This window comes from Aspergillus eucalypticola, assembly GCF_003184535.1.
Source record: "Aspergillus eucalypticola CBS 122712 chromosome Unknown BO83scaffold_20, whole genome shotgun sequence".
Lineage (NCBI taxonomy): Eukaryota > Fungi > Ascomycota > Eurotiomycetes > Eurotiales > Aspergillaceae > Aspergillus > Aspergillus eucalypticola.
The window spans coordinates 554,495-575,477 of NW_020290294.1; the positions used below are offsets into that span (position 1 = coordinate 554,495).

Genomic DNA, 20,983 nt, shown 5'->3' on the forward strand with positions numbered 1-20,983 from the left:
GTATTACCCCTCGGTGTAACAAACACGATGGAGTCACTTTCCCATCTTCACCATCATCTCCGGGCCCTAAAATCAAGTCCATTCCTTCCATGTTCTTGCTCAAGGTTTTTGGGTGTGCCTAGTCGATTGTTTCTACCCCACACCGGTGCTAAAGTCGATCTATCGGGCTTCCCAAAATCCAACATTCGCCTCAGTCCCCTAAACCCTGAGTAAAAAGGCAAAAGCCACTAAATTTGGACCCTTGGCAACCCTGGTTGGACCACGCCCTCTGCCTCCCCATCTGGCTGGCCCGGTGCCACAAAAGTGCGGCCAAGCAACCCATGTTGGTGCGCCTCTATGGATAGCTTGTTTGGGAATTTTCTCCCCAATCCTGGCTGAATATGCTCTACTAAGCCCAATTCAATTCAGGAACTCGTCCCAGAATGGGGCCCCTCGGTCAGGCTTCGGGGGGCCAATTTCCACCAGGGCAGTCCGAGCCCCAGGAATGTGAAGACTAGTCACAATCTTGAACATCCATAGAAACCATCCCCCCAGTCCCTTGGAAACCAGGCAAAGCTCCGTTTCGGCCTCGGAATTAGCTCCATGAACCGGTCCATCCATGAGGGTTCTAAATCGGAGAGCGGGTCTGCAAGGACCTTCCAAGAGGATGCGGAATCTATGAATCGGGCTGGGTCGTGGAACCCTCGGAGGAGGGAGGGGAGGGTCGTCCATTGCGACAATTTGGTCAGGCCAAGCAAGTGGAAACGATAGGTTCCCAATTCTCCGTGCGGTTGCTACGCCCATCTGTCCGGGATAAATAGACATACATAATGTGATTGCACGCGCATATGACAGCCCGCTCTTCCTTCTCTCCACAACCGAAGGCGTTCTTCCAGGGGTCCGTTGCTGCAGGTCCACCTCAGTCATTCGTTATCATTCGTCTTCGCTTGTTTGTCCTTCGTTTCTTTTTCCTTAGCGAAGAGGGGGTGGTGCTCAGTGCCTGAGCCGTTCGTATCGCAATGAATACCCTAAAATCATCGATTACCAGTCTCAACTGCTTTCTGGGCTTTATAACCTGCAAAACTCCCCCGGGGATTTGGCCACAGAATCCGACGGTTCTGACCAGTGCATCTTCTGCCTCATCTACTCCTGTCGCTGAAGTCACCGGGCCCACCGCTCCTGGTACTACTTCAGCTGTCCATTCGTTGACTACCACGACTACTTCTTCTTTCGTTTCCTTCTTGTCCAGCACTAGCTCTGCCCCGTCCAGCTTTGTGACCTCGGTGGCCTCTCCTACCACATTCGTTGATACCTCTGTTAGCGGGTCAGCCAGCGCCCTAAGCAGCAGCACTGCCAGCACTATGTCTGTCAGTCTGAGTCTCAGCTCGAGCATTGTGGCGTCGTCTGCTGTTCCTGCAGCGACGCCCGTCAGCAGCGGCTCCATCGCCGCCAACATCCTGGTAATTGCGCGCGACACTGCCTCTGCAGGCGTGGCATCATCTGGCCTCAATGCCTATGGCATTCCTTTCACTACTCTGGTCGTGCCCCAGTCCGGCACCAGCCTGCCCGCCCTGAACGGCACCGAAGGTGGCAACTTCGGCGGTATTGTGGTTGCCAGTGAAGTCAGCTACAATTACGGCAATGCCACAGGGTACCAGAGTGCTCTCACTACGGACCAATGGAACCAGCTGTATGCCTACCAGCTGGCTTACGGTGTGCGCATGGTGCAGTACGACGTGTATCCGGGCCCTAGTTACGGCGCCAGCGCTGCCGGCGACGGCTGCTGTGCAACCGGGGTCGAACAATTGATGTCGTTCACTGACATCAGCGACTTCCCTACGTCTGGTCTGAAGACCGGCGCTGGTGTGAGTACCAGTGGCCTCTGGCACTATCCTGCCACTGTTTCCAACACGACCTCCACCAAAGAAATCGCTCGTTTTGCCGCCAACTCCGACTCGGGCAGCGAGACCACTGCTGCCGTGATCAACAACTTCGATGGCCGTGAGCAAATGGCCTTCTTCATCTCCTTCGACACCACTTGGAGCGCCACCTCCACCTACCTGCAGCACGCATGGATCCCCTGGCTCACCCGCGGCCTGTACGCGGGTTACCGCCGCGTGAACCTGAACACTCAGATCGACGACATGTTCCTGGAAACCGACATCTACCAACCCAACGGCACCACCTTCCGCATCACGCCGGCCGACCTGGACGGCATTGCTAACTGGCTGCCGGAAATCAATGGCAAGATGAACGCCGGCAGCAGCTACTACGTCGAAGTCGGCCACAACGGCAACGGCAACATTGAATCCGCCGCTGGCGTCTCCGACGAGGCCTACACCACTTGCAACCAGGGCGGCATCGAGTACGACTCGCCCGCCGACACTCCCCTGGAATGGAAGAAGCCCGTGGGGACCGGCACCAACCTTTGGCCCTCCTCTCCCACCACCTACGACTGGTCCGTTGCCTGCACGCAGCTCGACCCTCTCCTCCTCTGGTGGACCAACACTACCAACCGGGACAAGTTCGGCCACATCTCCCACACCTTCACCCACGAAGAGCAGGACAATGCCACCTACTCCGATGTCTACAAGGAAATCTCCTTCAACCAGGCCTGGCTGAAACAAGTCGGCATCTCCTCCGCCAAGCACTTCACTTCCAACGGTATCATCCCTCCCGCCATCACGGGCCTGCACAACGGCGATGCCCTGCGCGCCTGGTGGGAAAACGGCATCACCAACTGCGTCGGTGATAACACGCGCCCTGCCCTCCTGAACCAACAGAATGACATGTGGCCCTACTGGACCAATGAAGCCTCTGACGGTTTCGACGGTATGCAGGTCAACCCGCGCTTCGCCACCCGCATCTACTACAACTGCGATACCCCAGACTGCACGCTGCAGGAATGGATCGACACCTCCGCTGGATCCGGTGACTTTGATAACTTGCTCGCTACGGAGAAGGGCGAAGTCATGCGTCACCTGTTTGGTCTGCACCATGACCCCTACATGTTCCATCAGGCCAATCTGCGTAATGCCGATGTGAACCCCATCACAGTCAACGGCGTCTCGGGCAATTATTCCATCTTCCAAGCCTGGGTGGAGACCCAGGTGCAGGAATTTGTGCGCTTGGTCGATTGGCCCCTTGTTACCATCAACCATGAAGCTGTACGTCCTCCTCATTCCCTAAATCAAACCAACTTTCAGATGATACTAATACGATGAATAGATGTCTGCCTCCTTCCTGGCCCGCTACACTCGCGACGCCTGCAACTACTCCCTGCGCTACACCATCTCCGACCACAAGATCACGGGCGCTACCCTCTCCGCGACGGATAATACCTGCAATGCTACCATCCCCGTCACTTTCCCCGTGGCGCCGACCAACACGCAGAGCTTCACGACCGAGCAGGTTGGAAGTGATCCGTTGACGGTGTGGGTGCAGCTGTCGGGGTCGCCGGTCAGCTTTACGCTGTCGACGCCGATTGCGCTGTAAGATGAGTTTCTGAATGTTCATAGTATATGTAATGGATATATTAGATACTAGTCAGTGACTACTTGGTTAGGTATGATATTTTAAATTGAATATATTAGCTATTAGTTAGTTGGGGGGGGTGGGGGATGAAATACGAATATGACATAAATACAACTAAAAGAATGGGTATTAAAACAAACAGGTTTCTTTCCTTCTTCCCCGCTTAGTATCCTAGACTATAACACAGCAAATATAGCAACCAATCAGTCTAATCCAAACCATTCCAAGTACTCAACCCTGCTATATTTCCCCACACTACTATCTTTTAAGAAAAACAGGTACGTACGTACCTCTCACATTCCTAATGAGGCATGATGTATCTCTGCAGGGTCTTCTTCTCTACCGGCTATCCATGTTTTTGGCAGAAATCAAGAAACCCACACATTCTTGGCGGGGTACAGGAATGTCATTGGACTGGTTTCAGCTGTTTGTTTGCTTCCTCTGTAGTACCCTTAGTACCTCGTACTATTAATACCCTCCAACTACGGACTACCTCCATGGACAACCCGACTGCTATTATCTAATGGCATGGCATGACGCCACGAATGTGGCAAAAGTATCGAGTCAATATATTTACTGTTTTCGATCACATCTAGACTCGAGTAAACAAATAGCCGGATTCATCCGTGAGTAAGTAGGTTGTTCTCTCTGTGGCAACTATTGATGGATGGGGGCTATTGGGGTCATGAGTCGGGTAGTAGATCTTGGCGGGACTTTTTCATTTTTGGGTTGGTTTGGGTTTTGGAGCTAATAGACGAGGAAAGGGAGGATTGATGTTGATCTAGATCGATTGGGTAACTTAATCGGGATCGAATTTCGGGTGCGCGCTTTGTTCAGACCCATGTTTCTCTATATCCGTGCTTTCCGATCTGAGACATATTGCTTTGTTATTTTTTCTTCCATCTGTCTCTGTCATGGGTAATAAAAGATTATTTTGTGTTATGTTACGTTATGTTATGTTATGCACTGCGATGAATCTATCCACACATCTACACAAGAATACTACAAGGATGGATAGATCAGGGCTTACCTTAACTCCGAACACATCATATGGTGTAGAACGTTGTACATTAGATCATCACAGTACTACTATCTATCCAGCAGAAATACTAGACATGGATGATGAGAAATAGAGTCAACTAACTAGGTATGCAACAACTCGTATTCCCACAACCATCTCATCATCTACCTACTACTCCACCCCAACACTCCTCCTCTTCCTCCGCATAATACTCAGCAATAATCAACATCCCATCCCATCCCATCCGTCCGAATGACACACTAACACAACATGACACGACATCTAAGACATCACATCACGCCAAGCCAAGCAACAGGGGTTATACTCCCGCCCTCGTATTCGACCTCGGCGAGTTCCCAACATTCATCATCCCCGCCCGCACTCCTGAATAGCCCTAGTCGAATATCAAACCCGACAGGGGAGTAGTCTAAGCCGCCTTCCACCCTTCCCTCCGCATAGTCGGTGGTAATTACTCAATGAGGTGGAGATTTGCTTCTTCTATACTACCACCATCACTACTACTGATACTACTGTCTTTTCGTCTGTGTAAGAGGGAGGACGGGCTTCGCCGTAGCAACCGTCACACACATACCTATATGTCAAGCTTTGACTGACGGATGGATACCTGGATAGCTGGCTAGCTGGCTAGCTGCCAGGGTCCAGGGGCGATGTGTTGGCGAGGTGTGACTGGTTTGGTTCCTTCTGCATATACTCTCGGGGGAGATGTTGAGGGTATCCCCGTTAGGGTCGGTGAGTAAATAACTTACTAGCTAGCTAGTGAGTCGGCTCCGAGGGGAGGTAAAGTTGAGTCTGGAGTGTGTCTACTAGTCAGGTCAGGTCATAAGATCCATCACATCAGAACAGCGTGCTAGTAGTCCGGAGGAAGTCTTCATTAGGTTAGATAAAAAATAACTACTTCGTACTAGTCATGCATCGCATCAACATCCCCGCCATGACAACAACGTGGTGAATTGGAGATGACTGGAATGGAATCCCCCCTGCTGGCCAAGCCAAGCCAGCGGGTTTCCCTCCGCCGGCGGTTTGGCTAGATTCTCTCGACGGGCGAGTCAGGCTGCGGCTCTAGTGCAGAGGCCAAGACGTTTACGAGAGAAGAAGTAAGTGTCTAAGAGTAGATGTAAGCCGAAAAATCAGAGTAGACTAATGTTTGACGATGGCTTAGCGAGCCAGAATAAGACGACTCCGTGGTGTTGCCAAGCCTGGTATCGAAAGTTACGCGGTACAGACGCTCTACACAGCGGAGCGGATTTACAAAACCGCAGTAAATACCATACCACTGTGGCCGTAACGAGAAAAGGATCTTACTGGATCTCGGGAGTTGCGGTTAGTGTCCGAGGACTTCATGGCTGGATGGTTGGATAGATTGATTGGCAAGGTTCCGGCCCGATGGGAGGACAAGAAAGGCCAACGCACAGAATCAAGGGCCCAAAGAAGCAAAAAAAGGGGGGGAAGAAGCAGCCAGCAGAGCAGAGTTTGTTCTGTTCCTATTACGCTATTAGCCGTTCTGCTTCCGTGAAGTTTCTTCACGACGGAAAAGAAGGGGGAAACTCTAAACCGGCAACGGCAAGTGAAGGCGTCTCGCTTAGCCAGACTCAGAATCATTGCCTTTTGCCTCCAGCGTGTCGCCTAACCCATCGTCTACTTTGGGGGCGGCAGCACTCAAGAATAGTAACGCCAAGGGTCATACACACACCCAGCGCCAAGTCGGCATTATCGAGTCGACGAGCTTGTCCTCTATTCCAGGATCACCGTGTTTCAGCTGTTCACTAGCTCCGAAGCCGGAGTGTTCCATGGTTGGTGGTGGAGATGGCTCTGGTGTTTCGAGCATCGAACAACCATGGAAGCTCCTGAAGAAATCGCAATCTCTGGTTCCCTAATTTGTGGACTGAGCACGGTCGCATCTTGCGATCTCTGTTTATTTTCCGCTTAACTCTTTTGGTAAGCGACCCAAGACTGAGTAGACAGACAGTCAAGTCAGTCAGTCATTCACTCCAAGCTATCCGGCCGAACCCGGTTTGTCCACCAGTCGACGTGAAGCATCCAACGCCAAGTTGATAACCGGACAAGACACCGGCGCCTTGGTAGTTTTATTCTTGGCCAGTTAGGCTCCCGAATTTTCGCCTCTTTGTCTTCCGGCGTTTCCCCTCTCGTAGACTCCCCATCGATTAGGGCAGGGTTGCACAGCTAATGAGAGTGGCGGGACGATTTGCAGGGTCCAGCTGGTTCCCTTCAGGGTCCGACCCTCTCACCACCTCACCACACTGCCTATCATCATCACCAACTTGACGCCCCTTCAGTTTCGCTCATTTGGCAAGCTGTTTCAGACGGCGTGCTGCAATATGAACCGGAGATCCGTGTGACCAGTGAAGCTTCTTTGACTTCATCTTCAGGCAACTTCATTTCCTCAAGCTGCAATCGCCCTGGTTCGACAGGCAGATCCCGGTCTAGACTCACTGGTAACTAGTGACTGTTTCTGCACTGCGCTCCACCTTTTATTCCCCGTAGCCCCGGATCTTCTTCTTTCCTCTCGCGCGCGACATTTTCGCGATTCCTCCTTTGCTCTCGTTCGTGTTCAATCTGCTATACGATGGAGCCAGCCAGTGAGGCCGCCCTCAAGGGCCCTCCCACAAGGGGATGGAAGACGTGGACTTTCAAGAAGAAGCTCCTCATCATCGGAGGGATCATCGGGTTTATCATCGCCCTGGGTATTGGTCTTGGAGTCGGACTGGGTGTTGGATTAGGCGGCGGAGGAGGAGGAGAGGAAGAGGGAGGAGGCGGGGAGACGACGCCGCCCAGTTCAGGCAATTACACCACAGCCAAATGGCAGCCCGCCGTCGGCACTAGCTGGCAGATCGAATTGCTCTATTCGTTGAACGACACCTCCGTCGACGTGGATGTTTACGACATTGACCTGTTCAACAATAACAAGTCTGTAATCCACGATCTGCAAAAGGCAGGCCGTAAAGTCATCTGCTACTTCTCCGCCGGCAGCTACGAGAATTGGCGTCCGGATAAGGACAAGTTCAACTCGGATGATCTGGGCAGCAACCTGGACGGATGGCCCGGCGAGAAATGGATCAACATCAGCTCCCCTCGCATTCGCAATATCATGCTCACGCGCCTGGACCTGGCTCAGAACAAGAGTTGCGACGGGGTGGACCCGGATAATGTCGACGGATACGACAATGATAACGGGCTGGATCTGACGGAGGCCGATTCGATCAGCTACATGAACTGGATGGCCAATGAGGCCCATGCGCGCAACATGTCCATTGGATTGAAGAACGCGGGGGCAATCATCTCGTCGGTCATCAAGAACATGCAATGGAGCGTCAATGAGCAATGCGCGCAGTACGACGAGTGCGACACCTACGCGGCCTTCATCAAGGCAGGAAAGCCCGTCTTCCACATCGAATACCCCAAGGGTGACGACACCAACAACAACCTGTCAGTGAGCTCGAGTGAGAAGTCCAAGGCGTGCAACGCCACTGACTCGGGCAATTTCTCCACGGTGATCAAGAACATGGACCTGGACAATTGGATCGAGATGTGCTAGCAGGGCCGTTTTCAGATGGTTGGAATGTAGGGACTGGAATTCGTCGTTCACACAAGCAAGGGCGCAGGGAGCTTTGATAGCGATATCTATTGTACTGTAAATGGTTGCTACTATTATCTACTATGATGTAATCCAGCATTCGTCCAGAAAGTTTATGATTGATCGTCACTTGTCATATGCAACACCCACACCATCTCCCTGGAATACCTAACTACCCGCTTGCTGTCATTGACAACCCCTTTCTCCCCGAGCAACATCATGCATAGCATACCTGCCATACCTGCCATACCATGCCATCCTCTCACCCGTCTCACTCTTTAGTATCTAGAGACTAGAGTCTAGTGCAACAATAATCGTATCATCTGGAACCAACTCATCCGCCGACAAAGCCACTTAATCAAACTCAGATCAAGAAAGCGGACGCATTCCATTGCCTGGAATGAATGAATGACACCATCTGACCCCCCAAAACCTAGTCCTAGTCCTAGTCAAGACACCAGGATCTAGCAGAGTCCAGCCCCGTCCCTTGGCCACCGATCTCGCCATCGCACCGCCCAAAAATCAGAGCAAAGGCCCCCCTCTGCCCCCATCCTGCCCCCCGTTGTCTCACAGTCAAACCCACGGCGCCACGCTGAGAACAGACCAGACCAGGTTGAGTTGAACGGAGCAAGCGTCTTGGTATTGAGTCTAGGTTATGAACCGGCCCGGTCTGGTCTAACAGTCTCGCGCCAATAAGGTATGGTGGTGGAGTAGAACCAAAACAAATGATTAACTACGTACTAGGAACTACTAACTAATAGGTAGGTGCAACGTGCACCCCTCAACAACCACCAGCAATGAAAGTAGTAAGAACCTGATTTCTCTTAGAATTACATAAGGGAAAAAAATAGGGTCTTTCCCCTGGTGCCTTGATATCCAATGAACCCGTGGACCAAACCAGACTTGGGCACATTTTAGTCTACTGGGTGGTGTGGCGAGTGCTGAAAACGGACAATTGACCAGCAGCAGACACCCACTTAATCTATCCAGGATCCAAAGAGACTAACCAGATACTAAGTGGTGTAGATAGATAGTGGTAGCGGGTTCCACGCTACACAGACTAGACTAGCAATGGAAATATCTAATTCCAGATTAAGATTATTAATGTGATAAGCGCTAGGCGATTTAGCTTCCCTTGCTAGAATCTCTCACACGCGTGGAGTGGAGTGGAGAATAGAATCTGAGCCAGAGAAGAGAGCGAATGGCCAACGCTAAGGGAGACGAAGTAGAATACTAAGGAACTGGATTGTGTGTCCGAGTGTCCCGAGACTAGTATTGCTCGATACCGGTGGTGTCATTGATACCATATATTTCGGTAACGGTAATTTTCAAACTTACTGGTACGAATGAATGTGTGGGATCATTCAGTGCCTGGATGTTGTCAAGCTGAATTGACTTTCAACGCCTCTGCCCATTCCCCTTCCCCTCCCTTCATCCTTTAGCTCAAAGAAATAGATTAATCAGTCAAAACATTTAACCTTGGGATCAGACTTATCAGGAACTGATATAGCCATGACAACTACAAACACAGACCGCCTTCTACGTAAGTCAAGACTAGTACAACAGTGTACAACACCGACCTGAAAGGGTTACACGGAACAGCCCCCGATCAATATTCAACTAGAAGGACGCAAGGCAAGCAGTAATACCACCAAAAATAAAACACACCAAAACCAGCCAACCAGGAAGTCAAGATACAGAAGAAAAGAAAAGTTGCTTCATCCAGATCTTCCCGGAGATAAACTTCACCATCACCCACTTAGCGCCAGGAAGAAAAAAAGGAATCTCGCCGACGGCATTGCTTTTCCCGATTAGCAGCACCACCCGTTCATGTTCCGGAGAAGATGAAGAAAAGAGTGGGAAAAGAAAGAGTAGAGATTTGCCTTGTTCCTGAACCGAACTTGTTTCCACTCATTCCCCACTTTCCAATCCCCATTCGGGCCAAAGATCGCCGGGTGGGCGGTGTGTTGTGGGGCCCAGCAAGAAAATTCAGGTACCATGCTCATTCAACAATTCTCATCTTTGGTTAGTTAGGCTACTTACTTAGGCTACTTTAGTTAGCGGCTTCACAGTTCACACACACTTTTCAACCCTTCCATGTTTTTGACGGCGTTCTTCCGTTAGTTAATTAGGTGAGGTTTAGTTCGCGCCGGAGGTAATTCCCTCCTCCGCATAGTTCGTCCACTTACTTGACACTATCCACCGGTGGTTGACCTTTCCTGGCTAGTTGGGCTAAATAATTAGTGAGTTAGTTAGTAAAGGGGAGCAAACAAACAACGAACGAAAGTCAATGCGCTCGGTAACAACCCGTCAAGATTCTAGATCTCCTCCGTGTTTAGTCTACTTGAGTAAGGCGCTGAAATCCAAGCGAGGGCGGATTTCAAATCCTGACCTTACTTACAGAATATTGGGCTGGAAGAACATGGAAGTGTGAGTGAGTTAAGTGAGTGGTCTTGGCGTTCTGGTCACCGCTGCGCTCTGATTGGGATTGTTTCTACGAACAGCTGCAGGCGGGCTGTATGCATGCATGCATGCGTTAGCACTAGAAATTACTAACCATCTAACTAACTACATTGTACTAGCTGGTTAGTTGGTTGAGGAATGGACTGGCTTACTTGAAGTGTCAGGTTAGGAGGTAGGTAATAATAGAGTCAATGGCATGATATGATACTCCAAATGTAGCATGTTGAGATGTTAGGGTAGCTTAGTTTAAGCTAGTTGATCCAAGCCATCATTCATATTAATTGCATTAGACTTATGTCGCTCTATTATATGCTTATTCGATGACAGTGTGTGGGATATATTACCTACATGACAGAGTATAGATTAATTCATTGCCCTAAGTAGATAGACAGGTGGCTAGGAAGTAGTGTCGGAAATACATTTTAGAGACCCTAGTAGTATACTGACTCCTAAGATAGTGTTATCTCAAACAACCGCAGTTCCCGCTTCCTTGATTCATCTAGACCGATGATCCCTTAATCTCGGGAAACCTGACAGCTGAAGCAATAATAGTAATATCGATTCTACTTTTGGTTGCTCATGACTCTGAACCCCACTACCTACTTCTAATAGAGTGCTAGCTCTGTTACAATCATACCACTTTGTAGGAGAGTAGTATTCTGATATATATTTTTCCGCGCGGGAAGAGGAATGTATCGTGAATGACCCGGTCATCCATCAATCATTTCTATGCAGTGAAATCAACATCAAGATACACTGCATTCAATCCATGTTATCGACTCGCTCCGCTTGTAGAAACTATCTCCGACCGATCATAATCTATCTATTCCCTGCCGTGGGCAGTTTATGTTACCCTTATGGAAGGGTCGAAGTTCGTGCTAGAGAAGAGTACTAGGGTGTTAGTGAGGGTTTAGTAACCCCACTAAAACTCAATGCTCATCGATCGACATGGCTGACAGACGATCGTCGAGCTTAGCCGAGATCACTCTTTATTACTGTCATGTTGACATTGAGTTATCTCTACACTTTAGATGTTTAGGGTTAAATTAGAGGGGTTGAAACGTGGGAGCTGATTTTTCATGGGCCATAACTATACAAAGAAACAGAGGATGATGACTTATGCGGAAGTGCGACAGTCTATGTAGGAAGTAGAGAGTTGCTATTAATGGGAAGGAAACTTAACTCCGGATGCGATGTAACGAGAGTCATCCTACCAGACCATGTATTAATCTGTAAGTAGTGGTAGTAGATAATATCTGTGTAATGAGCCAGTGGCAACCCTGCCAAGTACTACATACCTAACAGTACCAATGCACTCAACCCATCGCATTCATCTCATCTCATCAGTCACCATATCATACAACTAATCTACACATGTAGTAATCAAAATCCAACTCCTACCCAACCTCCCCCTCTCCTCAAGCCCAACCGATCGATCCAAAAATAACCTAAACATAACATGTATGTCTGACAAGGGGGCAGGGGGACGGCGGGCCAGGGGGACGGGGGTGCAGTTTTCCAAGACCCGCGAACGGAACATTTCTGGCCCCTCCCAGCGCGAGGAGATTCAGCCACAATATGCAGGGCTCTTGATATGTATATGTATGTTATTATGCGGTGCACCTATGGCGTCCACATACATACATACATACAGAGAGAGTAAACATATTTCTTTAATCCATTGGAACAAAGATAATGATGATGGGAACGGAGTAATCCGGACAACATACATACGTAACATACATACCTTACTTAGAAGACGGTGTGACAGCATGAAGTTATTTTTACCATTTTGTATGTTTACGTGAAACATCACTACTATCACTAGACACCAACTAGAAGCGGGACATACATCCTACGGAATCCGAAGTCCCGACAGCTGAAGATGGATGGATGGATGGATCAGATGTCTGTTAGTGATGCAGGTCTCGGAAAAACTCAATCAATGCATACATCCATCCATTCTTATTCCTTCTTCTTCCTGCTACTAATCACATACCAACAGTAGCACCCATCTTAACCGAACTAGGTAACTCTCAAATGATAGGTAACAATATACCCCGTAGCTATCTACCGAATACGAAGGAAGGATGTAAGTAGGGTCTCCTCCAAGCCCTACCATGCCATGCCATGCCATGCCACTTGCCTCGAGGAGAGATCAATTCCTATTAGTAGATGATCCAAGACATGCAGCAAGTTAGCCTGGAGGTCTGATCATCTGATGCTTCCTTAGTATTCCTTTTTTCATTGTGCGCAGGTAGAAAACCTCTCATATCATCTCATGCCACTCTTCGTATAGAAGAAGCACCTAATCGATTTATCACGATCATATACGACTGACATAGTAATTACCTAATGATCCCAGAGATTCGGAATTCTCGGTCTTCCATGAACCTTACCTATCTACCTATGTACCTAATTACACATCTTTATGCAGCGTGCAGCATGCATTGTACCTACTTAACCACATCTCATCCAACTATCAATCCCTACCTCATCCGAACCAAAAAAAAGAATAAAATATAATAAAATAAAACAGAACAAAAAAAATAAAAACCAAAAAGAAGGAAAAGAAAGAAAAAAGCTAATGATCTAACCGATGAGATCATCCATATCCACTTACCTCTGACTCGTGGTTAGCCCTGTTTGACCATGATACAAAGTGGGCAATGGCAGACTTTTCTGGACTGGTTTGGTCAGTGGGGCTGGAATTCGGTAGTGGCTCTGAATCGGATCGGGGACCGCGGAGAATGAAATTTACGGGTGGGTAATGGCCCCACTATGGATGTGTTGTAAAGGAAACTAACCTTGTACCTTGTTTGAAGAGGGGGAAATGGATGTATCTTTCCTTGGAAGATGGAAAAGAAGATAGTCTACCTCTGGGTATGGAAGTCTCGGAGCTAGTCAGTTAGTTAGCTTCTTTGTTTCTGTCTGAGCTAAACCTCCAGAAAAATGCCTTGGAATTGGCGCAACAGTTCCCGAATTCAGTTACACTGGTGTCATCGTCTGCAACCATTGGATTCGAGTTGGAGGAAAAAGTCTTCTCGTCCATTTCACTTCAATAATCAGATCTTTTATCGTATACGTCATAAATACTGTATATACTGAGAAACAAAATGCACCAGGCATCTGCCACCTCACGATCGAGCCATTAGTTCCACAAATTCCTCCCATTGGCTCCCAAAGCTCGCATAATAATCTGTATCCAGATGAGTGATGAAAATCTCGTCTGCGACCTTGCGCACTTGCTTCACCAGGTCTCGGAATTTGTGCCCTTCCACGCTGTCCGGCACCGAGTGGACCACGGCGCACAGCTGGCTGCGAGTACTATTCGGGATCTCCTCAAACAGCTTAGCCCCTTGACGGTCCAAGAACGTCTCGTAGGTTGCCTCAAAGACCACAGTCGAATCAGCCGTCGGCAAGTAGCGGGCATCAGGAATCGTGCCGGGATTGTGGACGACCTGGTTGGGGGGGTCTCGTTAGCATGAATAACTCTGGCCAATGGTGGGCGTCCATCCAGATCTATCCGGACGATCCAAACGACGGCTCTGAGTTAGAATGGTCGGCAGGAACAGGCGCTAGAGACCAGAAGCTCCAAAAAAAGTAAAAAAGGACCATGCATTGAGGGGGCAGCAAAAGGCAATGATCCAGTGGGCGGAAATGCCAGCTGCCGAATTTTGGTAATCGTGTAAATTACCCGGCGTTACCCCTAGTAATGAAATAATGAAAATACGGGAGAGACTTCTGCACGTACATAATGGTCCGGACCCAGGCCGGCGGTCGTCTTCACGACAGCAGTCAGATCTTGGAGGTAGGTCAAGGTATTGTTTTCGTATTGCTGGGGGGTTTCGTCGAAAAATATACCCCGAACCGCTAGATTGGGGTTCGAACTGTTGGTCGGCCACGCCGCATAGGTCTCAATATCCCGCCGCACCAACGAGAAGTTGCGCTGCGCGTACGTGGTAGCAACATAGCCCAGGAGGCGCACATTGCCATAAGACGCCAGCTTGGGTATCTCTCGTGTGTAATTGCCATCGGGCAAGGCGTTGGGCCCTGGACCACTACCAGGATTGACCACGACGGTGAAGTTGACGTCGGGATGAGAAGAGATCCTGTGGCGTTCAGCTGCGTCCTTCGTACATCAGGGTTACTTGTATCGTGCCGCGGGACATCCGGTGGCTGCCAGATAGCGTGGGCATGGACTGGGAGTACAATGTGGTTGGCGGGGGGAAGGGGAAGGGGGAGGGGGTTTAACATTTGGCGAGGGCTTGTTGAGATATGGGGAAGGGGACAACAAAAGGAAAAGTAGCACCTACACCTTCTCTAAGGGATCCCATGCTCCCGGTGCAGGGTAGACGTAGAGCGGTACGAAAACTGACGCTTTGGGGCCCATGGTGAATTTGTGTAGGGTCAACACCACTGCTGGTGGTATGACGACGGCGAGAAGAGCAATGAATACAAGGATTGCCAGAATGAGTCGCGAGCGCCGGCTTTGCAGGCAGCGCCGGTCTCTCACGTGTTCCCCTTGCCCCATTCTGCTGGCTTTGAGAAGCTAACGATGTAATTCGAAACCGTGCGCGCCAAAATTCGGGGGGTCGAAACGAGCTAGCAAGTGGGCACCCTTTGGCCATAGCGGATTTGAACCAGAGTCGGCCGGGAGACTAACAATTAAGTAGTCATCAGCGTTTTCAAGCCTGTTCGCTGTTGGATAATGCGAGGTTAAACAATTGTAAGGATGGCAGTGGAAAAAATAAAAAAAAAAAAAAGGTCGAAAGTAAGAGTATGGATGCGGCGCGCCCAAAATAGAGCGGGGCAGGGTTTCGACCATGCATCAGGTCTCGGATTAGCTGGAGAGAACAATTTCTCTTTTTCCTGGTCGAGAGCGCCTTCTCGTACCAATTGTACATCCTGCAGCTCCAGTGGAGGCGACCAGAGTTCGTTCGATGCCTTCCCCCCCAGCGGAGGCGAAATCCGTTTTCGATGACCCAGTAAGCCTTCTAGGCCCCGTTCTCATACCGAAGCAGCAACCGCTGACAACATCGTCCACTCTCTTTATATTTGCTTTTTCTCCTTTCTAGTTTCGCTCGTTTCTTTTTCCATTCTTTCCTTTTCCCTGTGCCTTTTCGTCTTTTTTCAGAAGCCAGCCTTCCATATATTTCTTTTTGTCGCCGGTTTTGCATTTTACTGCATCCATTCGCTTATTCTGGTTATGATTCGTTGTAAATAAGCAAGTCACGGATCACGATATCTTCGCCTGACCTAGCGGGCCAGAGACAGCGGTTACATCGGCGCGCAAGTGGGAGGGCCTGTTGCTCGTTTTGAGGAAGAATATAAGATTTGGGAAACTCCTTTCTTTGGGTATCCCGTTCAAAGCCGAGTCACCTGCGGTCGTTAAATTCTCGTGGGAGAATAATATCTTTCTTTCATTTCCTTGTTCTTGTTTTTCCAAGTGCTTCTTGTCCGCATCGCCCCCCAACGGTGCCTCATCCTTCGACCCTATCAGTTATGGAGAGCCCTCGACAGTCCGATGCAAGCACTCCTGTGGAGCCTTGCTCCCCTGGTTGTGTGGACACACCGGCGACGCAATCTTCCGTGTTGTTTGATGGCAACCTGGAAGAATTGCTGCGCAACTTTCCCCTCGATCAGTACATCCTCGTCACAGGGGGTCTCGGGTTCATCGGCAGTCACACAACATTGGAGCTACTCAAGGCCGGCTATAATGTAATTGTGATCGACAATCTCAGCAACTCTTTCCAGAGTGTCTTCGACCGCATCAGGCAACTGGCGGCAAAGTACCATGACGAGCAGGGGACGTGCATGCCGTCGTTGCAGCTCCACGCCCATGATTTCCGGGATGTTGCTGCTCTTAGAGGCCTTCTTGAGCAGTATCAGATCCAATCCAGATGGGGTACTCCCAAGTCCAGGATTGGTGGCGTCATTCACTTTGCCGCTTATAAGGCCGTGGAAGAGAGTATCAAGAATCCTTTGAAGTATTACGCGAACAATGTTAGTGGCCTCATCGACTTCGCCACGACTTTGGGAGAATTTGGCATCAAAACTTTCATCTTCTCCTCTTCCGCCACCGTGTACGGAACCTTGGCAACATCAGGTCTTCCCTTGAAGGAAGAACTCTGTGTCCATAAAGAAGAGGTCTATAGTGATCAAGACGGTCAGGAGCAGACCGTCAGGCCTGGTTGCACGGGTATTACGAACCCGTATGGGCGCACCAAATGGATCTGTGAAGCGATATTAGCGGACCTTGCCGCCTCTGATCCAGAATGGACCATTGTAGCTCTACGCTATTTCAACCCTATAGGATGTGACGAGTCTGGGCTCCTTGGAGAGGATCCCAGGCAGACGCCCACGAACCTTCTCCCAGTTGTCGTAAAGGTTATGACCGGACAGTATAAGGAGCTGCAGATGTTTGGCACCGACTGGGACACCGAAGATGGCACTGCAGTTCGCGACTTCATCCATGTCACCGATCTTGCTAGGGGACACATTGCTGCACTCAACGCCGCCAACGGTGGAAAACTGGTTGAGAACTTCCGTACCTTCAACCTGGGAACCGGCCGGGGCCACTCCGTGATGGAAGTGGTCAACACAATGGAAGCAGTGTCTTCCAAGCCTATCCCGAGAAAGGCTGCTGGTCGCCGCGCTGGCGATGTTGGCTCCTGTGTCGCTGTGGCCACAAGGTCGCAGGACGAGCTTGAGTGGAAGACCGAAAAGTCCCTGAAGGATGCTTGCGTGAGCCTATGCAATTTCCTCAATGTTAGCGGTCTGTCCTCTTAGGCCGTATGCTTGTTTTCTCTTCATCATTGGCGCTTGGCGTGATTATATTTTCTTCCTGTGTCTCTTCCTTTCTTCAGAGGGAGCCCAAAATCAGGCTCCAGTCCTGACTTCATTATTGCTTTTCTTATATCCATTTCGCTTTCGTCGCACTTTGGAATCTCGGCAGGTTCATAGTACCCTGTTATTTTTGCATGATAGAGTCGGGTTCCCCACTTATGTCCATCCCCATAATGCATAGTGTATGTGTCATTGTACAATTTCATTCTTGGCTCGTTTTGAAACCTCTCACTGTTTTTGTAATCCAAACTAGCAAATCACTCATGTTAGTCAATTCAGTGGAAGCATCACAATTGTTGTGATTCGGATAGCCTCACCCAGCATAGGTCGATCGAAAACTGTCAACTGTAAGAACGGGTTTCAGGAGGCTTGCAGCATGGATGAGCTTTCACTGTAAACGTAGGAAAGATGGCACTGTACAAAATGTGCAAGATTTAGTTGAGCCTAAGACTACTCTAGTATGAGATCTGAGAGGTAAGAGGCGGGGGAGTTTCAAAAGACAGATCGAACAAGAAGGCGTCCCGGAGGGAGCTTAGTCACGCTGACCATCTTACCCCTCTGCGACTCATCAGCGATTCATTTCTTTGTCTGCCAATAGATCATTCACCTGGACAATGGTTGAGACGAAAAACATGTGCAATAGCGAACCCAAAAGTCGCCGGTGCTCAGAAGCTAAATATCCCGCATGGAGGGTCATATACGGACAGAGAGACAGGAGACAACTAGCGCTGACAAGAGGTTCATACAGGTCGCGAACACCCTGTAAGACAAGCAATATCTGGATGATTGAGTGATTGCGCAGCTTGCCTTAGTCGATTCTGCAGCTACCAGTAACATGCTTCGTTTGATGTGTGCACAGACGTTGATCCAGCGCCACTGTTTGAAGGGCAGGCTGCATGCGTGAACTTGTGGAATGGCACAAGCTTTCAAAGATAAACCGATGATGTACCTACTACTGCAGTGCTCTGTGAGCCTGGATCTCTTTGCGTCTCGAGTGGCCAGGGTATACTTCTGCCTATGGGGTAGGCAGCGGGAATGGCGCCAACATTGAAATATACTATCTGATGATCCGGTATAAAGCAGGGTTTATCGTTTTGCTACAACATGTAGTCCGATTGTCAAACTGGGCTTTGTAACAAGATTTCATAAACTTGGTCTTTGGCGAAAAGCTGTTGACCCGGTATTGCTATGATAGGAGATGCGACTGAAAATAGGAAATGAGGTACGTAATAGAGTAGGACATACTGCGTCAGTCCTGTGCATATGCCTGAAAATTTATTTATTGTGAGATGCTACTCTACTTACGACCGAACAGTTTGCGCTAAACTACAACGTGCTATTTTGTTCACTGTCTGCTGGCCGAGTGGTTACTACTTGGTATATGTATTCATGATGCCGAAGCAAGCATAAACTTGATATTCTCAATCACTGGTTTGGGCTTCATGATCAGATAGGCAAAAACGAATGCTAGTCCGTAATGATATTTCTGATTCAACAATGAGGCCAGAGAACCCAGATCATACCATTAAAGGTATAAAGGTGTCGAGCGCTATTGGAAGTCGAGATAAATATTGATACTGCCTCACCAAAAGTTGCGCGTAGATTGCATCATGTCAATAAACTCAAGGTCAAGACCCCAAACTTGTCAATGTGCAGTAAAAAATGGCGCAAGATAGAACTTCCCCAAGAGCTCCAGGGGAAGTACTAAAGGTATAACTAGAGGCTGTGCTTGTTTCCCAAACAGGTAATTGTAAGCCACTCACGTTGGATACTCGTTGCCTCAGGCCTCAACTACTTGTAACAGATATCACGTGATAATGACCTTCATGAACAGGCACAATTGATGGAATCATAATCGACAGTCTTTGCGATAATCCAGAACGAAGTTAATATCAATATGTCCCCTAGATAGATGGCCACAACTTCTTGATGAAAAGTCGCATACATCTTTGGCACACCTCGAACCCACATGATGCTTGATTCTTCTCGGGATTTTAACATTATCATGCGAACAAAGATGTTGAGGCGAACCCGGAGTACAAGGCGCTTCGATAATCTAAAAGCAGATATCAAATGAGCCATCCGACTTTTGTTTGAGGTCAAATAATCTTCTCAAGTAGAAGTATGAAGACATCAATCACGTGACCATATATTCATGACCGGAGCACGCGCAGTGTCATCTGTGACACCTTTGACTTCAAAAGTCTGCTTGTCCAATTCTGTATTGATGATATTTTCCAGGCTTGTGTTTCATAGTCATTTCAAGGAAAGACAGATCACAGGAGACAGTATAAGCGTGGCTAACAGGGGAATGCGGTCCTACACAGCATAAGCACGTGACCATACCTCCGGCTTGGCATCAAATTCCCGCCGCAGTTTTCTCGACAACTGCTCCGCGTCGGCCATCATACTCTAATCTCCAGCACTACGCTGATTCAAAAGCTGGCTGGGACTTGACCGCGGCAGTCGTTTCAATTATTTCAATTATACCCCCTTTTTTAACAAGACAACACAAGCACACTACAATGATCTGCCAACGGTGCCGCACCGGTATCTTGTCCCGGCTACAGCAGCCCCAGACTGTTACGCTGTCTATCCCGTCACGCGCACGCCAGTTTCCCATTCAGCGAAGCCAATTCCGCAACTACAGTGATGGAAAGCCTACCGTATCGGCTACTCCCCCTCCGCCCACCCCTCGTCAGCCTGCCGGTGCCGATATCACGATCCCGTCGGCCGTGTCGTCCGCCACCCCTGGCGTGTCCCAACCGTTGAGCACCCCGGAGGGTGTTCACGTTGATGTCAGCCCCGAGAAGCCCAAGAAGGCTGCTGTGGAACGTCCCCCGAGCTCTTGCGCTGCTGGCCAGAAGATGAACGGACTGAACTACTTTAAGAACAAGCCCGACGTTGTGGCCCTGGAGGATGCGGAATACCCCGAATGGCTGTGGTCGTTGTTGGACGACTCCAAGAAGAACAAGACCGCAACGGGCGGTGTTGACCCGAGCAGTATGGAGCCCGTCATCGATAGAGTAGTGTTGTTTCCGTGTGATGGTCCGCTAATTTTGTCATCCTATAGCCTTGAACAAGAAGCAGCGCAAGCGCTACGAGAAGAAGATGGCCGCCCGTGCCGCGACCCTGCCTCCCCAGATCCCCATCCACCATCACGCTACCGATATTACCCCTGCTGCATACAACGCCGATGCTATCCCCGCGGATGTGCTCGAAGCGGCTGCCGAGAGTCTCGACAAGCGTACCGAAATCAGACGGAGTGCCAGAGAGGCGCGGAGAAAGGGTATCCGGGAGGACAACTTCTTGCGCGGTCTCTAAATGCTATGCAGAAATTTGCGATTCGCTTGGGGGGAGGTCTTTGCTGGATGTGGTTGCAACATGTTGGCTATGTACAGTGGTGGTGGCTGACGAGTGTAGAAATGCTTTTGTGGGATATGTTCAATGTATTCTATGCGACTTGTACTCATATTGATTCACCAGATCAGGCGCTGAATGGACTTTACTTTCGACATACAACT

General features: G+C 49.4%; 5 protein-coding genes across 5 annotated transcripts; 4 read left to right on the plus strand and 1 right to left on the minus strand.

Moving 5' to 3' along the window:
- The first annotated feature begins 844 nt into the window (after positions 1-844).
- agd3 (putative extracellular serine-rich protein) lies at positions 845-3,629 on the plus strand. Its single transcript, XM_025528659.1, has 2 exons — positions 845-3,146; positions 3,208-3,629. The coding sequence occupies exons 1-2, from the start codon at positions 999-1,001 to the stop codon at positions 3,472-3,474; spliced, it is 2,415 nt and encodes an 804-aa protein (XP_025386020.1). The 5' UTR covers positions 845-998; the 3' UTR covers positions 3,475-3,629.
- A 3,510-nt stretch (positions 3,630-7,139) lies between these two features.
- BO83DRAFT_390910 (endo alpha-1,4 polygalactosaminidase) lies at positions 7,140-8,108 on the plus strand (the record flags this gene model as incomplete). Its single annotated transcript, XM_025532881.1, has 1 exon — positions 7,140-8,108. The coding sequence occupies one exon, from the start codon at positions 7,140-7,142 to the stop codon at positions 8,106-8,108; it is 969 nt and encodes a 322-aa protein (XP_025386021.1).
- Positions 8,109-13,587: 5,479 nt separating this feature from the next.
- BO83DRAFT_380289 (spherulation-specific family 4 protein) lies at positions 13,588-15,335 on the minus strand. Its single transcript, XM_025531716.1, has 3 exons — positions 14,927-15,335; positions 14,365-14,722; positions 13,588-14,071 (listed from the first exon to the last, which is right to left on the minus strand). The coding sequence occupies exons 1-3, from the start codon at positions 15,001-15,003 to the stop codon at positions 13,748-13,750; spliced, it is 759 nt and encodes a 252-aa protein (XP_025386022.1). The 5' UTR covers positions 15,004-15,335; the 3' UTR covers positions 13,588-13,747.
- A 534-nt stretch (positions 15,336-15,869) lies between these two features.
- Positions 15,870-17,413, plus strand: BO83DRAFT_91623 (NAD-dependent epimerase/dehydratase family protein). The gene has a single exon (XM_025537704.1). It carries the CDS (start codon positions 16,116-16,118, stop codon positions 17,400-17,402), a length of 1,287 nt encoding a protein of 428 aa, XP_025386023.1. The 5' UTR covers positions 15,870-16,115; the 3' UTR covers positions 17,403-17,413.
- A 2,456-nt stretch (positions 17,414-19,869) lies between these two features.
- BO83DRAFT_380291 (mitochondrial 54S ribosomal protein mL54) lies at positions 19,870-20,979 on the plus strand. Its single transcript, XM_025531717.1, has 2 exons — positions 19,870-20,462; positions 20,533-20,979. The coding sequence occupies exons 1-2, from the start codon at positions 19,985-19,987 to the stop codon at positions 20,781-20,783; spliced, it is 729 nt and encodes a 242-aa protein (XP_025386024.1). The 5' UTR covers positions 19,870-19,984; the 3' UTR covers positions 20,784-20,979.
- The last annotated feature ends 4 nt before the right edge of the window (positions 20,980-20,983 follow it).

Bases quoted from the DNA above. Each gene is read 5' to 3' on its own strand.
- BO83DRAFT_380291 (XM_025531717.1), top strand. From the start codon at position 19,985: ATGATCTGCCAACGGTGCCGCACCGGTATCTTGTCCCGGCTACAGCAG. The intron at 20,463-20,532 runs GTATGGAGCCCG...GTCATCCTATAG, and splicing joins GGGCGGTGTTGACCCGAGCA to CCTTGAACAAGAAGCAGCGC.
- BO83DRAFT_91623 (XM_025537704.1), top strand. From the start codon at position 16,116: ATGGAGAGCCCTCGACAGTCCGATGCAAGCACTCCTGTGGAGCCTTGC.
- BO83DRAFT_380289 (XM_025531716.1), bottom strand. From the start codon at position 15,003: ATGGGCCCCAAAGCGTCAGTTTTCGTACCGCTCTACGTCTACCCTGCA. The intron at 14,723-14,926 runs GTAGGTGCTACT...TGAACGCCACAG, and splicing joins TGGGATCCCTTAGAGAAGGT to GATCTCTTCTCATCCCGACG. The intron at 14,072-14,364 runs GTACGTGCAGAA...CCCCCCAACCAG, and splicing joins GCCTGGGTCCGGACCATTAT to GTCGTCCACAATCCCGGCAC.
- agd3 (XM_025528659.1), top strand. From the start codon at position 999: ATGAATACCCTAAAATCATCGATTACCAGTCTCAACTGCTTTCTGGGC. The intron at 3,147-3,207 runs GTACGTCCTCCT...TACGATGAATAG, and splicing joins TTACCATCAACCATGAAGCT to ATGTCTGCCTCCTTCCTGGC.